Source organism: Microcebus murinus, chromosome 2 (assembly GCF_040939455.1).
Source record: "Microcebus murinus isolate Inina chromosome 2, M.murinus_Inina_mat1.0, whole genome shotgun sequence".
NCBI classification, from domain to species: domain Eukaryota; kingdom Metazoa; phylum Chordata; class Mammalia; order Primates; family Cheirogaleidae; genus Microcebus; species Microcebus murinus.
Window position 1 is genome coordinate 62,326,369 of NC_134105.1, and position 22,216 is coordinate 62,348,584.

The following is a 22,216-nucleotide window of genomic DNA, read 5'->3' on the forward strand; positions in this document are numbered from 1 at the left end:
CAAAGCAAGAGAAAATCGATACACCCTTCTTTCTAAGACATTCAATTTTGTCCATGCCATTCCTCTGCTTTTATAGTCTTAATAACTTCTCATTGTCTTCATGATAAAATCCAACTTAATTAAAGAAGTTTAAGGCCATTCTGAGTACTGATTACCTCCCTAGCCTCTTTGCTGTGAATTGGATGCTGTCACTTCATTCCAGACACGCTGAAATACTTGGATGGTCCTGATGACATCATGCTCTCCTGCTTCACTTCCTTGCCTTCACTTGATGTCTCAGTTTAAACTTTGGTTTGCTGGCTAGCCTTTTACTGGTGCCCACAAATTGAGTGAGGCCACTGTTATCTGGCTTTCAGAAAATCTTGTTTTTCCTGGCTTATAGCACTTAGCACAGTAACAGAATTGTTTGAATATCTGTCTTCCTAAGTACACAGCACTCTCCTTGAGGGCAGTGTTTTTATCTTACTCACCATTATCCTTCTCAGGGTCTAGTCCAGTGCTGACTGAATGAATGAATAAATGGGAAAATGAACTGTGAACTGCCCTATGAATTCAGGAAAAGCTAAATCACCATCCAGTTTGTTCCACTGCAGGCAGACTTGGTTTTGAATAGTAGCCAGCTCTATCATTTTGTCAGCTGAATTACTTTGGCCAAAGTCACTTAATATCCTTAAGCTTCATTTTTATACTTTGAGAAATAGGGCTACTAATAGAGTTTACTGTATGAGGTTGTTCTGAGGAAAAGTTAGGAAAATGCATTAGTACACAGTGCCATGTACATAGTTAAATGCATAAGAAAAGTTAACCATTGGTTTATTGCAGTTTTTTATTAGTAATTGCCATTTCGTGTGTGCCTACATGTGGTCCACAAGGAGAGCAATGATCTTTTTCATGTGCTCAGCAGGAACTTTTTTGTTGTTTTCTCTTTCTCCCTTCTCAGCAAGAGAGAAACTTAACGTCAGTTGGCATGCTGCAAGCTGAACATTAGCTGCTTTAAGTTTCAGTTTCATTTCTTTCCTTGAGTCTCTGAAGCCACGGTTCCTTAGAACCTTTTGTCTCAAAACTGTGGCTGCTTGATGAATTGGAACAGTTAATCCTCAATTTAAGCCTGATCCAACTCTTAAAAACAGGTAAGTGACTTCTTTCTTTCTATTCATAATAATTGAACATGTTTATGGAGTACATGTGATATTTTGATACATGCACACAATAGGTAATTCCCAAATTAGGGTAACTCAGATTTTCATCACCTCAATTATTTATCATTTATTTGTGTTAGGAATATTCCAAATCTTATTTGCTATCTATTTTGTGATATTCAATAAATTATTGTTAACTATAGTTACCCTACTGTGCTATGAACACTAGAACTTCTTCCTTCTTTTTTTTTTATTTTTATTTTTTTATTATTTTTTATTTTTTTTCCTGAACTGGACTTATCATTTTCCCCTCCCCCAAATCTGCTTTGCCTCTCCTATTTCCTGTCCTGATGATGACATCACCTTCTACACTGGCATCAATGCCAGAAGCTTCTCTGTTACCTTGGAATCTCTCTTGTTCTCTCTCTCTCTCAGCAGCCCATCACTCATCTGGCACTTTTAGCTTCTAAAATTCTCCCCAATCCATCTCCTTCTCTGTTTTCCCTCCACCACTACTACAGATTTTGGGTCTTCATGTCTCTCGTCGCCTACTTTGTAGCAAATGTCTTCTACCTCATCTCACAGGCCACTCCTTCACCCCTTTAGTATGCTACCCCAATTTTCATTCCCCTCCAGAGGCACCCTATATGAAACATATCAACCCTTTGTCCTCTGTCTCCCAGAGCTGTGGAAAGCAGTACCTTGGCCAGCCCGAACTGCTAGAGGTCCTGTGTGTAAACACAGAGCGCTTAAGTGGCAGAGGAATTGTGTGCAAACACAGGAGCTAGCCAGCCAATCTGTATTTGATTGCTGGGGTTCTTTAAATAAAAACAACTCTTGGGAGCAGTCATGCAAATACAGCAATTACACAATTAAAACCCTTGCCTCCAGGTCTAGAAGAAAGGGAAGCCGTGCTAGGGATCACAATATATAAGGAAAAAGAAGCAAGGAAGGAAAGATGAGGGGGAAAGTGAGTTTCTTTTTTTTTTTTTTTTTTTTTGAGACAGAGTCTCGCTTTGTTGCCCAGGCTAGAATGAGTGCCATGGCATCAGCCTAGCTCACAGCAACCTCAAACTCCTGGGCTCAAGCAATCCTCCTGCCTCAGCCTCCCTAGTAGCTGGAATTACAGGCATGTGCCACCATGCCCAGCTAATTTTTTCTATATATATTAGTTGGCCAATTAATTTCTTTCTATTTATAGTAGAGACGGGGTCTTGCTCTTGCTCAGGCTGGTTTTGAACTCCTGACCTCGAGCAATCTGCCTGCCTCGGCCTCCCAGAGTACTAACTAGGATTACACGAACTTCTTCCTTCTATCTAACTTTAATTTTGTACCCATTAACCAACCTCTTTCACTTTCTCCTCTGCCCTAAACTTCTCAAACTCTAGTAACCACCATTTTACTCCCTACCTCCATGAGATCAACTTTTATTTCCCACATATAAGTGAGAACAAGACAGGTAAGTGATTTATTGCTATCCAATGTTTCCTAGCTATGTGTGAAGAAAATAGCCTGCTTTCATTTCTTTGGAAAAGGGTTTCAGAATGGAATTGCCACTAATGGTCATATTTTTCTCTTTCATTTGTTCTTTTATTTTAATAGAAATTTCATACATGAATTAACTATAGAGAATAAATGAAGCTTAGTGTAATCCTCACACAGTTTTATTAGATTTTTTAAGTGATTTGCTTTATATATTTGAGTAGTTTTTTTCTTAAAAACAAAAGCATTAAAGATAGAGTTGAAGTGATCTGTGGATCTCTCCTATATTCTCTTTTTTTCCCTTCCTTCCCAGAGAGAAACACTATTCAGACTTTGGTATAGATTATTATCATGCTTATCTTTATGCTTTTACTATATGTATGTATGTATGTATTAAGCATCTAAGTGTGATCTCTAGTATTGCTTTATGCTAACATTTTATGTAAATAGTATTATTCTAAGTATCTCATTCTTAACTTGCTTTTTATACTCAAGATTAATTATTTGAGTTTTATCCATGTTGATAAAAGTAGTTCTAGTTCAATCACTTCAACTACTGTCAGGTATTTCACTATGTAAATTATACCAAAATTTGTGCATCCAATTTCCAATACTTTTCTCTTAAAGGCACATGCCCATCAGGACAATGTTGATACTCTTGAATCTCCATATCCTGGCCAACTAGTGGTATTGCTGGACTTCTGTTTTGATGTGAGATGACATCCCATCATTGTTTAACTTACAGCTCCATGTTACAAGAGTTGTTGAACATTTTTTTCAAATGTTTTATAGCCCATTTGGGTTACCTCAGTTTGTGAATTTCCTGTTCATACACTTTGACTATTTTTCTATTAGGATGCTTGTGATTTCTTTATTTCTTTTATAGGAATTCTACATATATATGCTAGATAATATTTATAGAATATACATTACAAATAGTTTGTTCTTGGGTGTGCCTGGTTTTAAATTGTATTTGTTGTATATTTTGTTATAAAAAACTTTAAAGTTTTAATGGAGTCAAATTTATCATTCTTTCCTTTATTGTTTGACTTTTTTAGTTCCTTATTTTAGAAATCCATTCTAATACAAAGGCCATAAAAGATATTCTTCAATGTTTTCTTCTAAGACTTTTTACATTTAATATTTCACAACAACTGAATTTATTTTTGGGGAGATTGTTGGGCTATAAGAATGATATGATTTAATTTTTAAAAATGTTTTCTATAGAGCTAACCACTTGCCCTTAAGACTGAGTAATTAGTATTACAAAACCAACTTTGTATTTGGGTTAAGTCCTTATCTACTTCACTTCTGTTTAACTGATGCTTGTTTCTCTCAAACTGCACCTCACTATATAAAGCCTCTGCACGTGAACTTAGCCTTGAGTTTTGTTTCTTAGGGGGCCCAGGCTATGAAACTTGGTCAATTACAAGGCTATTTACCTTTCTTAGTGCCACTACAACATTCTCCTAATTACTATAATTTTATAAAATTCTCAGCGTAGTATCCTTCAATAGTATCTTGGCTTTTTTTCTTGTAATATGTGAATTTTAGGACATGTGGATCATGGGAATTTTATTACATCTAATGGATAGAGTGTTCTTGAGTATTTGATTGCACTTACATTGAGTTTAAAGATAAAGTTTGGAGGAAATGACATCATTTTCAAGAAGACTCTTTTCATCTGATAATATAGTATAGATCTCCATTTATTGGGATCATCTTTCATTCTCTTCATAAAATTCTCCATTTAATTATCTCTTTAGAAATTGTTCACACCTCATATACTTAATTTTTGTAATAAGAATATTTAAAATTTATTCCTTTAGTAATTTTGAAATATACATTATTATTTACTATAGTCTCCATGTCATATAATAGATATCAAAAAACTTGTTCCACCTAATTAAAACTTCATATTCTTTTGGTCAACATCTTACTATTACCTCTTCCTTCTTCTACCTCTTATAACCACCATTCTACTTTCTACTTCTATAAGTTTAACTTTTTTTAGATTGCACATATAAGTGAGATCATTTGTTTTTCTGCACCTGAATTATTTCACTTAACATAATGTTCTCTAGGTTCATCCACATTTTTGCAACAGGATTTTCTCCTTTTAATGGCTGAATGATATTCCATTGTGTATATACACCACATTTTCTTTATTTATCTATTGATGGACACTTAGGTTGATACCATATTTGGCTATTGTGAATAATGACACAATGAATATGGGAGTGCAGATATCTGTTTAACATACTGATTTCAAATTCTTTTGAATATTTACTGCTACAGTCTGTGTTGCTATAAAGGAATATCTGAGTCTGGGTAATGTATAAAGAAAAGAGATTTATTGGACTCACAGTTCTGCAAAGTGTACAAGAAGCATGGTGACAGCATCTGCTTCTGGTGAGGGCATTCAGGGTGCTCCCACTCCTGAAGGCAGGCACAGGAGAGCTGCTGTGTGCAGAGATCACATGGTGAGAGACAGAAATCAAGAAGAAGCAAGAGAAAGAGGGGGACTTCCAAGTTATTTTAACAACCAGATTTTACAGGCAGGAATAGAGTAAGAACTCACTCATTACCATGAGAATAGGACTAAGCTATTTATGAAGGATCCACCCCCAGGAGCAAAGCACCTCCCACTTAAGCCCTACCTCCAACAATGGGGATCAAATTTCAACATGAGGTTTGGAGGGTCAAATATTCAAACTATAGTATACACCCAGAATTGGAATTGGTGGGTTATATAGTAATTCTATTTTTTGTTTTTTGAAGAACCTCCATGCTGTTCTCTTGAGGCTATACTAATTTACATTTCCACCAATAGTGAAAAAAACTTCCCTTTTATCCACATTCTCCTTAAGACTTATCTTTCACCTTTTTATTTATAGCCATTCTAATAGGTGTGAGGTGATATTCCATTGTAATTTTAATTTGCATTTTTTGATGGTTTATGGTTAGCACTTTTTCATAAACCTATTGGTTATTCATATGTCTTCTTTTGAGAAATGTTTGTTAAGATGCCTAGCTTATTTTGTAATTGGATATTTGGTTTTTTTTTTTTCTTATTGAGCTATGTGAATTTCTTTTATATTTTAAATATTAACCCCTTATTAGATATATGGTGCTATGATTTGAATGTGTGCATCCTATCCCAAATCTCCAATGTGATAATACTAAGAAGTGAGGCCTTTACCAGGAAATTAAGTCATGAGGGTGGAGCCCTCATGGTTGGAATCAATCACGGTCCTTATAAAAAGGCTTGGGGTTGAACAAGGAGTTAACTGTTAACTTCTTTCATATTTCAATTTCTTTCTTTCTGAGCAATTTTCTCCATAAATTCCTCAGTTCTATTTCATGGGTTGGCAAAGTATGGCCTACTGTGTTCCAGCCACCTATTTTTGTAAAGAGAGTTTTATTGGAACACAGTCCTACTTATTTGTTTACATATTGTCTCTGACTGCTTTTGGATTACAATGGCAAAGTTGAATAGCTGTGGCAGAAACCATATGGGCCACAAGGCTAAAATATTTAATATCTGGTTAATTAAGAAAAAGTTTGCTCACTTATATCCTAATTGATTATTTTTTCTTTATTCTTTATCCATTCTGAAATTTATTTTGTCAAATGATTTAAAAAGTTTAATGATATTTTTATTTCTAAATTATATATTTCATATCTACTTATTATTGTGCCACCTCTATATGGTTTTGCCTTACAATCCAAATAATGTGTTTTAATTGAGTCAGAGAAAAAAGAACACAGAAACTAGAAGTAGAATCTCTGCTATGCTATAAGTTACTATGTTATACTCACCTCTCAACCTATAATTGTTTTTCCATTACATACAGAACAATGAACATGACAACAAGATTGACATGGAATGATGAAAAGCGTCTGCGAAAGCTATTTGGAAATGTTTCGTTGAGTCTTCTTTATAAATCTAGTGTTCATGGATCTGGAGTTACAGATATGGTTCAGCATTGCAGTCATCAGGGATCCACTATAACAATGATTTACCTTCATCACGTTATTATTGGGGTCTTTATGCTTGGGAATTATCCTAGATTATGGGAACGTTTTGAAGAACCACATTATTCCTTTTTTTTTCCATTTAGAAGTAAAGATAACATAACTGAAATGCACACTTTTCCTTTAAATATGGCACCACAAGCTACTGATAATCAACTGACGTATTATTTATCTGCTGAGAAGGTTTTCTGTCTGTGTCCACACAATAAGACACTTTATCTACATGAAAATGTAATAAAATCATTAGGACTATTTCAACGAAGGGCTCCAGATCGCTACGAATATTTGGAATGTGAAGTTTTTCGAGTTGAAGGTATGTCCAATGAGGTAATCCCACATCCTACATTCTGGTTCTGGTCTTTGTGTTTGATAGATAATTATCAATTTATGAGAACAAGGAAAAGTGAGAGAAACAGATTTCATGCCACTTAATAGACTTTCATAAAATCCAAAATGAAACCTGGGGGACATAAAGTTTATAAAGGTATTACTCACAAAGTATAGGCTGCTTTGAGCAGAGTAAGTTAAGAGATATTCATAGAGGTATTCATAGAGATAGAAAATGAGATAGAGATGGAGTTGGGAGAAGGGGGGAAGTGGGGAAAATAGGTATCTTACCATCAGAGCTAGTCTTTTTTTGACATATGACTCAAAGATCAGTTTTAGGACCTCTAGGCATAGTTATGTGAGAGTTTCCAGAGGGAATTAATGTGCAGAGAGGATAATATTCCCCCCTTCTCCTCTCATTATGCTGCCAACCCTAACTCCTAACTGAACAGCTCAGTTCTGGGTTATTCAAGCAGACTCAATGTCCTATTTAAAAAGTAGACGACCACATTTAACCAGACAAGTTTAAAAACTTATTATGCTATGTTTATTTCTTATAGGAGTTAAGGCTAATCTAAGCTACATGAAGAGGATAATGAACGTCACACAGTAAGTTAGATTCTTGGACTATCTATTATTCATTTCAGTTAGAATAATTGTATAAAGGGTGGTGACAATGAAATAGTAAAGATAAAAATCATATCACTTGGAATGATAAAACATGAGTTATAATGTTGACATTAAATGTTCAAGGTGGTCGAGAATAACAACAATGACAAAACCACTACCAACTGTGAAACGTTTAAAATCCACTTGGTGACAATTGACTGGTTTGACTTGTGTTTCCCTTTGAACCTGTTAGATTCAAAGTTTTTGAGATAGAGTCTGGATAACCATTTTAGATAATTTCTCTCAGTCCTTTCCTTGAGAATACATTTTTTTGAGAATTCTCAGTAAATGTCAAAAACAAACCCTCTTTTCTGATTTATGGATAGATAGCTACATCATATATATTTTATTTTGATTTCTGCTTAATATATTTTTAGTAAAAATAATTAATCTTAAGCATTACTGATATTTCTAATTAGATTTATGTGATCTAAGGCTAATAGTTTAACAATGTTTCGGTTGCTGGTTAATGTTTAACTCTAGTCAGATATAAAAAAATGCAATTTCTTCAAGCACAAAATATATAACCTTAGACATTTCAAATCGTATTATATAATATACTACTGTCAAAATAATGTTATTAAAATATACACTCAAAAGGGAAGTAAAAGAAGCTCCAGGTGAATTGTGCTGTTCTATCTGAAAGTTTGGCTGTTCTGTTAAACTACTACATTTTAACAGGCACAGAAATAGACTTCTAGAAGAACTCAGAGCCTACAAACTTTATGCAGATTGGGTTTCAAAAGTTCATATTCTCTTGCTGGGTCCAGTTGGGTCTGGAAAGTCCAGTTTTTTCAATTCAGTCAAGTCTGTTTTTCATGGCCGTGTGACTCGCCAAGCAATAGTGGGATCTGATATCACCAGCATTACTGAACAGGTAAGTTATTTTAGGATTACCTGAGAATTTTATCTTATAGATCACAATCATTGTATTTGTTCATTTGTTTGCCTTTTTCTCTCAGAACATAAATCTCCTGATCTGCAAACTTAAATCCTAAATCAAATGTAAAGCAGAAGTAAAAGTTGAGTCAGAATTGCCTCCATTGAGTTATATTACACAGAGAAACTTTCAATTTTTATGGATGCAAGAAGGGGTTATATGAAGAATGCTTTTTGGTGTTTGTAGAAAAAAGCAACGGAATTTTTAAAATCCTGTGGAAATCTAAGTCCATTATACTTGATGTTCATTTTTATGGATGTACCACATGATTTTAGCTGGATTGAAATGCTTTTCTCTTTTTTTGTAAGAAAATAATGATAATTACATAAGACAATACTTTCTTTTTATTATATAAGACCTTTCTGTAAGAAATGGTGATAAAAAGCAAAACAGCAATTCACTTTGGTGGGCCAACCTTTGAAGGGTAAATCTAAATAAACAGACTTAAGGAAATAAGTAGTGATTCTTAATTGTTTTCTAAATAGCTACAAATTAGGGTGTCTAGAAACTTCCTTCTGGTTTATGCTTGTTAGTGTTATCATACAATCAAACCAAAAACAATAAAAGGAAAGAAAAGTATAGAATAGACCATTTTAGAATCAGGTCTTTTTTTTTTTTTATTACTACAACCTGTTGTGGTCATTTGTTGGGGATTATGCTGTGTATAGTCAAATTTAAGCACAATTTAGCATAATATAAGACAGTAATGGTTCATTTTACTTTTTGTGTCACATTCAGTAACTGAAAGCATTTGTAGGACTTTCAACAATCACATCTTATTTCCTGATGTTGGCCAGATACTATCCTCTTGAGTGGCTTTATATAAAATATCAATCTAATCTCAGAAGCCAAGGCAAGATACCCCTACAAAAATTTAATTCATTGAGCATTGATTGAAATGTTTCTATTTGCTAAATATTGTGTTGGCAATAAAGACTTAAATACAAGTAATACTTGGTCCTATTGCTTAGGGATCTCAGAAACCAAAGCAGGTAATAAATAAATAAGAACATTCAATGTAATAGATGCTACAATAGAGATACTATTCAGGAAAGAATTCCTCTTTTTTCCTTTTAAGTTTTAAGAGGTAATTTTAATACAATAGTTTTAAAACTATTGTTTTAAGAGAAGATGTAGATCCTGAACTCCAAATAAAATGGAAATACTATATAAATTGAAGAAATATAGGGCTAAATTTTCATGAGGGAAATAGAATATTTATGATCAGAGACCCTTTCTTTTGAAGAATTGAAGTTATAAAGGAAACTAATTAATGGTTAAAGAGACTATGAAAGGGCATATTTATATTCTTAAAATTTTAAAATTCTTTGCATAGTTCCTTTCATGGTGACGCACCAGTGAATTCCATTCTCTTAGATTGAAATCTTCAATGGGATTATTCCTAGGCATGCATGGATCCATGGGAGTTTTTGACTCCATCATGAATTACAATAGGTCATAAAGGGGTTCTCTTCTTCCTGGTTTGGGAATGTGACAGACATTTGCCGGCACCACAAATGGAAGAATTAAAATTAAAATCCTGCTGGTGTCTCTGAGAAACATTTTCTTTGTCATTCTTCCCAAATCGTCCATATATGTTACTTATGTTGGAAATGTGTCTGACCAACAAATATAATTTTTTCAGAATTCTTCTGAAAAATACTCTTGGAATCAGATTGAATGTATTTATCTAGAAGAAAAGATTTGATTAAAGTTATGCTTCTCGAAATGAGGTCTGTGGACCTCTGGGTTTTTCTGAGACACTTTAAGGAGATCTGTAAGTTCAAAACTATTTTTAGAATAATTCTAAGATGCTTTTTTTTTCCTAATATTTTGGCATTCAACCTGATTATACAATAATTACAACCTGATTAAAACAATAATAGTTTTACATGTTGGCACTTTAACGCAAATCAAGCAGTGATACCAAACGCTACTAGTAGTCACTGTGTTTCTCTTCATCACTGCACTTACAGGAAAAACAAACAAAATACCAGTCATACTTAAGAATATCCTTGATGAATCAGTAACAGTTATTGGTCTTATTTAAACTCCACTTTAGAGTACATATCATTTTAATATTCAATGTGATAAAATGGGAAGGGAACATAAGGTACTTATAATGCACATTGAAATGTGGTGGTTGTTAGGAAAAGTACTGAAGCTAGCACCAGGCAGAAGCCCATGGTCCCAGACTTTAGTCCAGTACCTGTGGGCTGAGCCTCTAGACTCATTCTAGAATCAGACAAGACTGTGTGGCCCCAGGCATCAGCTTGCATGGTGGACTCATCCATGGACCACAGCACTGCTGGATTATTAGTAGCCCCAAGCTGTGAACAGACCTTAGTGGCAGGAATGCCTTAGTGGCCCCCAGCTTCAGGAATGCTCCAGTACTCTACTAGCCACATTGGGCCCAGGATTTAGAACAATGACAATGCCAGACAGCCTGCCCAGAATCCCTGGGTAGACTGACTATTGAAGGGCTTTCTCAGACAATACCAGTCTTCAAAGACTGGATTAAGTACCTACTTCTTGAATTGTTTAGACATTGGCACATGATCACAAGGATCAAGAACAATCATGGAAACATGACATCACCAAAGTTATGAAATAATGCAGCAGTGGCCAACCCTAAAGAATGGAGACGTATAAACTGCCTGAGGAATTCAAAGTTACTGTTTAAGGAAGGTTGGCAAACTTCAAGAACATTTATAAATGTAGTTCAACAAAATAAGAAAAATAATAAGTGAATGAACAAGAAATTTAAAAGAAAGATTGAAATAATAAAAAAAATGATCAACCAGAAATCCTGGAGCTAAAAAAATACAATAAATAAAATGAAAAATATAATAGAATCAACAGCAGACTTCATCAAGCAGAAGAAGGAGTCTGTGAACTCAAAGACAGGTTATTTGAAAATATAGTCAGAGGAAAAAAAAAGATGTAAAGGAAAGAAGAAAGCTTATGAAATTTATGGGAAAGCATAAAATAGCAAATATTCAAGTTACAGGGATAAAGGGAGACAAGAAAGTAAGAGGAATAGAAAGTTTATTTAAATAAATAGTAGCACAAAAACTTCCAACATGGAGAAAGATGTAAATATTCAGGTGCAGGAGGGTTAAAGGTCTGTAATCAGATTTAATTCAAACAACACCAACCCAAGCCATATTATAATCAAACTGTAAAATATCAAACATATGTATATTAATACATGTGGTGCATTTATTAACAGAATAAAAGACAAAACCATAATATAATTTCAGTACATTCAGATAAAGCATTTGACAATGTATAATCCTTTCATGATAAAAACTCTCAATAAATCAGGTACCGAAGGAATGTACCTCAACATAATATAGGCCATATTTGACAAACTCATAGCTAACATCATACTCAATGGAGAAATATTGAAATATATTTTTGTAAGTTCCGGAGCAAGACTAGGATGTCCTCTCTCACCAATTCTATTCAACATAGTACTGGAAGTCCCAGCTAGAGTGATTAGGCAAGAGAAAGAAATAAAGGATATCCAAATTGAAAAAGAAGAAGTTAAGTTGTCCCTGTTTTCAGATGACATAATCTTTATCTAGAAAACCCTAAAGACTACACCAAAATATGGTAGAACTAATGCACAAATTCAGTAAACTTTCAGGATACAAAAATTACTAGTGTTTCTATACACTAACTGCAAACTACCTGAAAAAGAAATCAAGAAACAATCTCATTTATAATAGTTACAAAAAGATAAAATACTTAGGAATGAATTTAAATAAGGAAATGAAGGATCTCTATACTGAAAAATACAAAACATTGATTAAAGAAATTGAAGAAGATACAAATAAATGAAAAATATCCCAGAATGAAGGATTGGAAGAGTTAATATTGTTAAAAAGTCTATAATAACTGAAGCAAGCTATAGATTTGATGCAATCCCTATCAAAATACTAATGATGTTCATCATAGAAATTTTAAAAAACCACTAAAATTTATATGGAACCACAAAATACTTTGAATAATCAAAGCAATCCTGAGCAAAAAACCAAGGCTGGAGGCATTGCACTACCTGACTTCAAAATATACTATAAAAATATGGTAACTAAAACAGCACGGGACTTGGATAAAAACAAACATATAGATCCATGGAACAAAATCAACATCCCAGAAATAATTCCATATATGTATAGTCAACTGATTTTCAACAAAGGTGCCATGAATAAACAATGGGATAAGGATTGTCTCTTCCAAAAATGGTGTTGAAAAAACTGGATATCCACATATAGAAGAATATAATTAGACCCTTATCTCAAAGCAAATACAAAAATCAACTAAAAGTGGATTAAAGACCTCCATGTAAGACCCTAAACTATAAAACTACTAGAATAAAACATTGGCAAAAAGCTCCATGACATTTATCTGGGCAATGATTTTTTAGACATAACCCTGAAAGCATAGGCAACAAAAGAAAAAAATAGAAAAATTGAATTACATAAAAGTAAAAAGCTTCTGTACAGCAAAGGAAACAATAAATAGAATGAAGAGACAACAAACAGAATGGGAGACAATATTTGCAAATCATATGTCTGATAATGGCTTAATATCCAAAATATGTAAAGAACTGAAACAATTCAATAACAGGAAAGAAAATAACCCAATTAAAAAATGAACAAAGCACCTCAATAGATATTTCTCAAAATAAGGCGTACAAATGGCCAGCAGATATATGAAAAGGTGCTTAACATGACTAATAATCAGGGAAATGCAAATCAAAACCACAATGCAATAATCACCTTGCACCTGTTAGAATGGCTATTATCAAAAAGACAAATGATAAGTGTTGGTAAAGATCTGGAGAAAAGGGACACTTGCACATTGTTGGTGGGAATGTAAATTAGTATAGCCTTTATGAAAAATATTATGAAGGTTCTTAAAAAATTAAAAATAAAACTACCATATGATCTAGCAATCCCACTACAAAGTATATATTAAAAGGGAGCAAAATCAGTATGTAGGAGAGATATCTTCACTTACCTGTTTATGGCAGCATTACTCACAATTGCCAAGATATGGAATCAACTTACGTGTCTATCTGTGAATGAATAAAGAAAATGTTTTTAAGATATCTATACTACCCAAAGTGATCTACAGATTCAGTGCAATCCCTATTAAAATACCATCCATTTTCTCATACCTAGAAAAACTAATTTCATGCTTTGTATGGAACCAGAGAAGACCCCGTATAACCAAGGCAACATTAAGCAAAAATAATAAATTGGGAAACAGCAATTTACCAGACTTCAAGCTATCTGACAAGGCTGTAATAACCAAAACAGCATGGGATTGGCACAAGAATGAGAGATATAGACCAATGGAAAAGCACTGAGAACCATATATAAAACCATCCTCATGTTGCCATCTGATCTTTGACAAAGCAGACAAGAACATACACTGGGGAAAAGAATCTTTAATAAATGGTGCTGGGAAAATTGGGTAGTCACATGTAGAAGATTGAAACAGGATCCTTACCTCTCACCACTCACAAAAATCAACTAACAATGGGTAATGTACTTAAACCTAAGGCATGAAACCATAATAATTTTAGAAGAAAATGTTGGAAAAACTCTTATAGACATCAGCCTAGGCAAAATATTTATGAAGAAGATCCCCAAATCAATCACAGCAACAACAAAAATAAATAAATGGGACTTGATCAAATTAAAAAGCTTCTGCACAGCCAAGGAAGTTAATATGAGAGCAAATAGACAATCTACAAAATGGGAGAAGATATTTGCTTGCTATACATCTGATAAAGGGCTGATAACTAGAATCTGTATAGAACTCAGGAAAGTCAGCAAGAAAAAGAATCAATCTCATTAAAAAGTGGGCAAAGGACATGAACAGAAACTTTTCAAAAGAAGACAGAATAATGGCCAAGAAACATGGAAAAATGCTCAACATCTCTAATCATCAGGGAAATGCAAACCAAAACCACAATGAGATACTACTTACCTCCAGTGAGAATGGCTTTTATCAAAAAGTCCCCAAATGTTGGCATGGATGTGGAGAGATAGGAGCACTCACACACTGCTGATGGGACTGCAAACTAGTACAACCTCTGTGGAAAGCAGTATGGAGATACCTCAAAGAATCAAAAGCAGAACTACCATTTGATCTAGAAATCTCACTACTGGGTATTTACCCAAAGGAAAAAAAAGACATTCTATAAAAAAGACATCTGCACTAGAATGTTTATAGCAGCCCAATTCACAATTGCAAAGATGTGGAAACAACCCAAGTGCCCATCAATACAAGAGTAGAGTAACAAAATGTGGTATATATATACCACGGAGTAATACTCAGCCATAAAAAAGAAGGGTGAGCTACCACTTGTATTATCCTGGATAGAGCTGGAACCGATTCTTCTAAGTGAAGTATGACAAGAATGGAAAAACAAACACGACATATACTCACCATTAAATTTGTACTAATCAATAAAAATTTATGTCCACATCTGGAGGTAACATTCATGAGGTGTTGGGCAGGTTGGGGGTTAGGTGGGGGTGGGTAAACTCACACCTAAGAGGTGCGGGGTGTGCCGTCTGGGGGATGGGCACACTTGTAGCTCTGACTCAGGAGGTGCAAAGGCAATTTATGTAACCAAAGTGTTTGTGACCCCGTAATATTCTGAAATTAAAAAAAAGGAAATATATAATATATGCACAATGGAATACTATTGAGCCATAAAAAGAAGAAACTCCAGTCATGTTATATTTAATAATCCATTTATTATGTTAATAATCAAGACAAATAGCACATGATTTTACTCATCTGTGGAATCTAAAAAATTGATCTCATAGAAGTGGGGAGTAGAATGGTGGTCCAGGGGTTAGAGTGGTTGGGGAGTAGGGTTGGGATATGTTGGTCACAGTATACAAGGTTTTAGTTAGTTAGGAGAAATAAGTTCAGGAGATCTGTTGCACAACATAGTGACTATAGTTAATAATATATTGTATTTTTGAAAAATTCTAAGTGAATATAAAATGTCCTCCCCAGAAAAGTGATATATATGAGCTAATGCATAAGTTAATTAGCTAGTTTCAGTTATCTCATTATATATATATATATATATATATATACTTCAAAACATGTTGTACATGATGAATACACATAATTTTATCTTTTAATTTTAAAAAACAGAAACATTTAATTTTTTTCAGTTTTAATTTCTAATTGTTAACTATGTATAGATATAACCCCCATAAATAACATATCTTTGGGGTTTTCATAATTTTAAGAGTCTAAAGTGTTCCTAAGATGAAAATGTTTGAGGGTAATGCTGTTAAAACATTAACCAGTCTCTATTCTTCTTATTGTCATTTCTTGAATGCTGGCTGAAGAATGAACTTTTACACTTGATATACTTTTTTTTTTTTAACAGTATAGGACATATTCTGTTAAAGATGGAATTAGTGGAAAGTCTCTGCCATTTATGTTGTGTGACTCCATGGGGCTAGATGAGACAGAGGGAGAAGGACTGTGTGTGGATGACATCCCCCCCATCTTAAAAGGTTCTATACCAGACAGATATCAGGTAAGGTGTCCTCAATATCCAAAATATTTTAAATCTTTTCATTGGGACCTTTCATTGAATTTTTGCCTCATAAGCTGATTCAACTGCGATAATTTGGTTTCAATATCAACCAACACTACTGTACTTTAAATGAACAAATATTCATGTAAGAAAAGCAGAATGTTCTTTTCTGTAACATTGAGAAATAAACCCAAAAGGTATGATTCTACTCATCCAGGTTCAAGTAAAAGGCCAGATAGATATTGTGTCTATATCCCTCTTTATAATGATGTAAACTAATAGGAAAGTAATGGTTTAATCTCTTGCACTTTTTGATTAACATAGACAAAATATTGGGACAAGTAACTAGTTTCTGTTGAAGTGTGATATATTGTAAGTGCTTAGGCTTCACTACTAAATACCTAGATACAAAGATTGGCTCTGCCACTAATTAAATGTATATCCATAAGTAATTTGCATACTTATCACTCTAAGTTTTGTTTTTTTCATGTGGGAAATGTAGGTATTAATAGTGTCCATCTCATAGAGTGGCTGAAGAGATTAAATGAATAATGCACTCTAAGTTTTCAAAAAGCTAACCATAATTATTACCTTTCAAAAGAAAACAGTATTGGTATAATAGAATCAGCCTCAATTTCTAAAAAATAACCCCTCCCTATTGTGCTTGATTGGAAACCTTACCTATGTACTCATTTATTCATTCAAAAACTATTTCTTAAAAACCTAATTTGTGCCAGACACTAAGCTAGTTATTGAAAACACATAGTTGAATGAAAGCACAGTTTTTATCCTCAAGGACCTCACAGTATTCTCAGGGAAAAGGAGGCACAAAGATATAGAGAGGAGGAAGAGAGTGGAGAAATGGGAGAACTCAGGAGTATACTAACATCCTCATTTTTCACAGCAAAGGGACAGTTAATTCAGTCCAACACTGAAAGATGTAGTTAAAAAACTACACTTTCCTAAACTATTGCTATGTTTTGTAATCTATTTTCTTAATCTCGGGAAGATTATTGTCTCATGGTAAGTAGATATTAACTTGAAAGTTGACATGTCTTTCTTTTCACTTCTGTTTAATTGTCTTCTGTAAAATTAAAATAAATTATAGTATCTTAATTTAAATGGCATTTTCAACATATTTTTCTCTCTCCTTTCTCTATCCATTAGTCCCTTTAAGCATGCAAATACTTTGAGAGGAGTTTTGAATGGTAATGTTAATGGGATTTACTTATGGAGACTAGGATTTGAAGTTAGCTTTCTTTAAAAAAAATTCTTTGTACTTTCCTGCAATATTTACAGTGACTAATTTTCATTTTTACCAAAGCAATGAAGTTTTTTTTTTCTATGCAAAAGACATAATGGCATTGTGCTTACAGTGGAAAGGAAGTGTAAAGAGGATACCTGGGCAAGGAGCAGCTGAGGGGCATGAGGAAAAGTTTTAGGTTGGAGGTTAGAAGTGATGGTATTTTATTTATTTCAAAATATAATATTGCAGGGGTACAAATGTTTTCGGTTACATGGATCACTTTTGTAATGCTTGTGTCAGGGTTATAAATGTTCCCATCACTCAGATAGTGTTCGCTGTACCCGTTAGGTATATATTCCCTTCCCCTCCTCTTTCCTTCCCCCTGCTTGATTTCCACTGAGTTTTACTTCCCTCTGTGATCATGTGTGTTCATTATTATTTCCAATTTAATAGTGAGTACATATGGTGTTTGTTTTACCATTGTTTAGATGCCTTACTTAGGATAATGGTCTCCAGTTTCATCCAAACTGTTGCAAAAGGCATTAATTCATCCTTTTTGTGGCTGAGTAGTATTTCATATTATACATAAACCATATTTTGTTAATCCACTCATGAACTGATGGGCACTTGCATTGATTCTGCATCTTTGCAATTGTGAATTGTGCTGCAATAAACATTCAAGTTCAGGTCTCTTTTTGATAAAAAGACATCTTTTCCTCTGGGTAAATACCCAGTAGTGGGATTGCTGGATCAAATGGTAGGTCTACTTTTAGTTCTTTGAGGAAGCTCCATACTGTTTCCTGTAGAGGTTATACTAATTCTCAGTCTCATCAGCAGTGTATAAGCATTTCTTTATCTCTGCACCCACACCAACATCTATTGTTTTTGGACTTTTTAGTAAAAGCCATTCTAACTGGGGTAAGGTGATATCTCATTGTGGTTTTAATTTGCATTTCCCTGATGATTAGTAACATTGAGCATTCTCTCATGTATTTATTGGCCACTTATTTATCTTCTTTTGAAAATTTTCTGTTTATATCCATTGCCCACTTTTTAATGGCTTTTTTTTTTTGTTTTTTCCTTGCTGATTTGCTTGAGTTCTTTATAGGTTCTAATTATTAGCCCTTTATTGGATACATAGCTTTTGAATAATTTCTCCTATTCTGTAGGTTGTCTCTTTGCTCTTTTGATTATTTCCTTAGCTGTACAGAAGCTTTTTAATTTATTCAAGTCACATTTATTTATATTTGTGGTTGTTGTAATTGCCTTTGGGGTATTTTTCATAAATTCTTTGCCTAGGCTGATATCTCTAAGAGTTTTTCCTACATTTTCTTCTAGAATTCTTGTGGTTTCATGTCTTATATTTAAGTGTTTTATCCATCTTGAATTAGTTTTTGCTAATGGTGAGAAATATGGATTCTGTTTCATCATTCTGCATGTGGCTATTCAATTTTCCCAGCACCATTTATTGAATAGGACTTCTTTTCCCCAGTGTATATTTTTGTCTGCTTTATGAAAGATTAGTTGGCTGTTGTAGATGGTTTTATGTCTGGGTTTTCTGTTCTGTTCCATTGGCCTATGTCTCTATTTTTTGTGACAGTAACATGCAGTTTTGGTTACTGTAGCCTTGTAGTATAATTTGAAGTCTGGTAATGTGATATTTCCAGATTTCTTCTTTTTTGCTTAATATTGTTTTTCCTAAATAGTCAGTGATGGTATTTGAAACATTAATTAATTGCATCTTAAAGAATTTAGGAGAAGCTCTGTGAATTCTGAATGTTACCTTATGTTTCCTTAACAGTTTAATCCCCATAAACCAATTACACCTCAGCATTCTGACTTCATTGCCTTTCCATCACTCAAGGACGGAATTCACTGTGTGGCTTATGTCTTAGACATCAACTCGATTAACAATCTCTCCTCTAAAATGGTGGCAAAGTTCAAACAAATTCACAAAGAAGTATTAAACTGTGGTGAGTCTAACAGTACTTATCAAATATTTTTGTTTTTAAATAATTATAGATTTACGAGAAGTTGCAAAGAGATTATAGAGAGATTCCATGTACCCTTCACACAATTTCATGAGCCCTGGGTTGGTGGTAGCAAGGAGAGATAATGTACAGGTTTGATGGAAGAAAGGCCCTAAATACTAATTTAATATTATATATGTCAATTGAGAACTGTCCTCTACCAGAGACCAGGTGTCAACTAGCCAATTTTGCTAGTTATTCCTCTGGGACTTGAATTAAGAGAGGATAGTAAAGCCAATAACTTAATAATGGGAACTGGAAACACAAGATTTCTGTAAGGAAGAAATACTAAAAGCTCTGGTAAAGGAGTCTCAGGGGTTTCCTTAACTGGCATTTGAAATTCTCAATTTTACAATATTTTTTTTCCTTAGAAACAGTTGTTAGCATAGCAGAATTTTTATTTGTTTACAAGCCAAGTGTGATTTACTAACCTGATTTCTGTGGTTTGAGGGGGAAGGTGGCAGGTCTTAGTAGAACTATGAAATTAGTACAGTTTGCTTTTATAAATGCTCATACACAACCCTCCCCACCTTCTCTCTTTCTTTTTTTGTCCCCAAATTCCAACAACTACTTTTCCCCTTTTACCACTTAAAATACACTCTTTAAATAGTATAGATTATTGCAATTTAATATGAATTTAATTGCATTTAAAAGTGGTCTCTAACATTGGAAGTAAAAGATCATTTTTCCATTAGAAAAACTTCAGATTCCATATCAAGATTTATTGGGAATATTTCATTCTCCAACTCTTAAAGTCACCTTATAGAGTTGCTTTTACATCTGTTTAATAACTTGTTGACACATTGCTATTTATGAAATAAAATAACTGATTTATCTGTTTGATATAGGTATGGCACATGTAGTCTTGCTTACTAAAGTGAAAAATTACAATGAAGTTCTTCAAGATAACTTTCTAAACATGAAGCAATCTATGACTTCTCAAAGCCAGGTAAAGAATGCTGTGTTTAACTAGATGTTATTTTAATAGAATCATAATCATACGTGTGTGTGTGTATGTGTGTGATCACACATCTTCACAGGTAAATAAAGAATTGGGTCAATTGCAGTTAGTTCAAGTTTATATTCCACTTCAAAACTGTAGTTATCTGAATTATATATTATGTTCTAGAGAGAATTTATCAAGTCATTGATTTTTTTGTTTTCCTTCTTGAGTTGTATTTAAAATTGATCAAATTTCAAATATAAGACTTATGCTTCTTAATATATTTTCTATAGGTAAGGAATGTCAACAACATGCTAGGCATTCCTATTCATAATATCTTGATGGTTGAAAATTATGCATCAGAGTTTGAGCTGGACCCTGTAAAGGACATTCTGATTCTCTCTGCACTGAAGCAGATGCTGCGGGCAGCAGATGACTTCTTAGAGGATGTGCCTCTTGAGGAAACTGGTAACCTGGTCCCTTTCTGCCCCTCATAAAGCATTGGTGCCTTTTGAAAAACCCAAGGATACACCTCAGTTAGATGGCTAGGGCACATCTGCCTACCCTGGTCCTGATAGCCACATTAGGATAGGTGTTCCATTTCCATTCTTGTTTGTTTTGTTTTCAGGTAAATTATGCAAATAGCCTGTGACATCAGTTATCTTGATTCTGACACTTGACTTGATCCTGTGTTGGAGTGCACCAACTACAGTGCATCCCTGTTGACAGCCTCCTTCAGACTCTGCTTTTGTTCATGTTTTGTCTTCTGTCCTTGGATCAGTCATACCTCAAGTCCAAAAATGCCAAGCCTGAGAAGTAGTGTGCTAAAATAGGCCCTACCACAAACCACCCTGCATACATATTTCTGGAGAAATTCTGTACAATTTCTAGATGTTACCATTTCTAATTTAATTTCTGTGACACCTTTCTAAACCTCTCCAGGCAAAATTAGCTATTCCCTTACTTATTCCTGTATGCCACTTTATATAAAACTTTGTGAGTACTAATTATATTGCATGATGATTATAAAATGATTATATAGAAATATGTTTTCCTAAATAGACTGTGAGTTCTTTGAGAAACAAGGTTTGGATTTTACTTGTCTTTGTTTTCACAGAACTTAGCATAGTGCTTGGTAATGAGCAAGCACACCTGCATTTACTCTTCCCTCCCTCGCTCCCCAGAGTGACAATGTTTACTTTAACATTTTCTCCAGTAGAGAAGGGAATATTGAGAGAGAATGAAATGCTGGAGAGAGAAAACAGAAATGAAGAAGATGAAATGCTTTGCTTATCTCTGAATAAAAATATGAATACTCTTAATAATTGATTTAAATTAATTAAAATGAACCAATATTTTTAACAACTTACATTTTATTTCTGTGGAAAAAAATAAATTTTCTTCTGATAAACCCATGCTTGTTTTTCATTAATTAAATTCCAAACCATCCTAGCCACATCTCCAAAGCAGAGTGATCAAATCAGGTTGCTGGTGGAAGTCAGTAAGAGGGCTTTCATACAAGTGCCCCAAATGATTCTGAAGTCCTCTTGGTAGCTGTCCAATAGATCATTTTAAAGGTTTTTTTTTTTTCATAAAGACTTCTTAACTCTCTTCTATGAATTTCTTAATCATTTTCAAAAGAATATGGCTTGGTTCAATAGTTATCTATATTCTAACAGTCTAATTTATTTTTAACCAGAATTATTCTCTTTTGGGTAGTCACAGGTATTAAGAGGGCAAGAGCTTCTTAGGGCTAATTACAGGATATTTCCTAAAGCAAAGCTGCAGGTGACTCTGTACTCAAGTGAATGTAC

At 33.8% G+C, this 22,216-nt stretch overlaps 1 protein-coding gene across 1 annotated transcript; it reads left to right on the forward strand.

The window, feature by feature from the left end:
• The first annotated feature begins 1,014 nt into the window (after nucleotides 1-1,014).
• Nucleotides 1,015-21,813, forward strand: IFI44L (interferon induced protein 44 like). The gene is made up of 9 exons (XM_012787302.3): nucleotides 1,015-1,130; nucleotides 6,479-6,972; nucleotides 7,547-7,595; nucleotides 8,337-8,532; nucleotides 16,031-16,183; nucleotides 19,231-19,402; nucleotides 20,308-20,408; nucleotides 20,696-20,870; nucleotides 21,031-21,813. Exons 2-9 carry the CDS (start codon nucleotides 6,483-6,485, stop codon nucleotides 21,045-21,047), a joined length of 1,353 nt encoding a protein of 450 aa, XP_012642756.1. The 5' UTR covers nucleotides 1,015-1,130; nucleotides 6,479-6,482; the 3' UTR covers nucleotides 21,048-21,813.
• The last annotated feature ends 403 nt before the right edge of the window (nucleotides 21,814-22,216 follow it).

Excerpts from the sequence above, each read along its gene's own strand:
- IFI44L (XM_012787302.3), top strand. The coding sequence starts at position 6,483 with ATGAACATGACAACAAGATTGACATGGAATGATGAAAAGCGTCTGCGA. Across the intron at positions 8,533-16,030 it reads TCACCAGCATTACTGAACAG|TATAGGACATATTCTGTTAA; the intron begins GTAAGTTATTTT and ends TTTTTTTAACAG. Across the intron at positions 16,184-19,230 it reads CTATACCAGACAGATATCAG|TTTAATCCCCATAAACCAAT; the intron begins GTAAGGTGTCCT and ends TTTCCTTAACAG.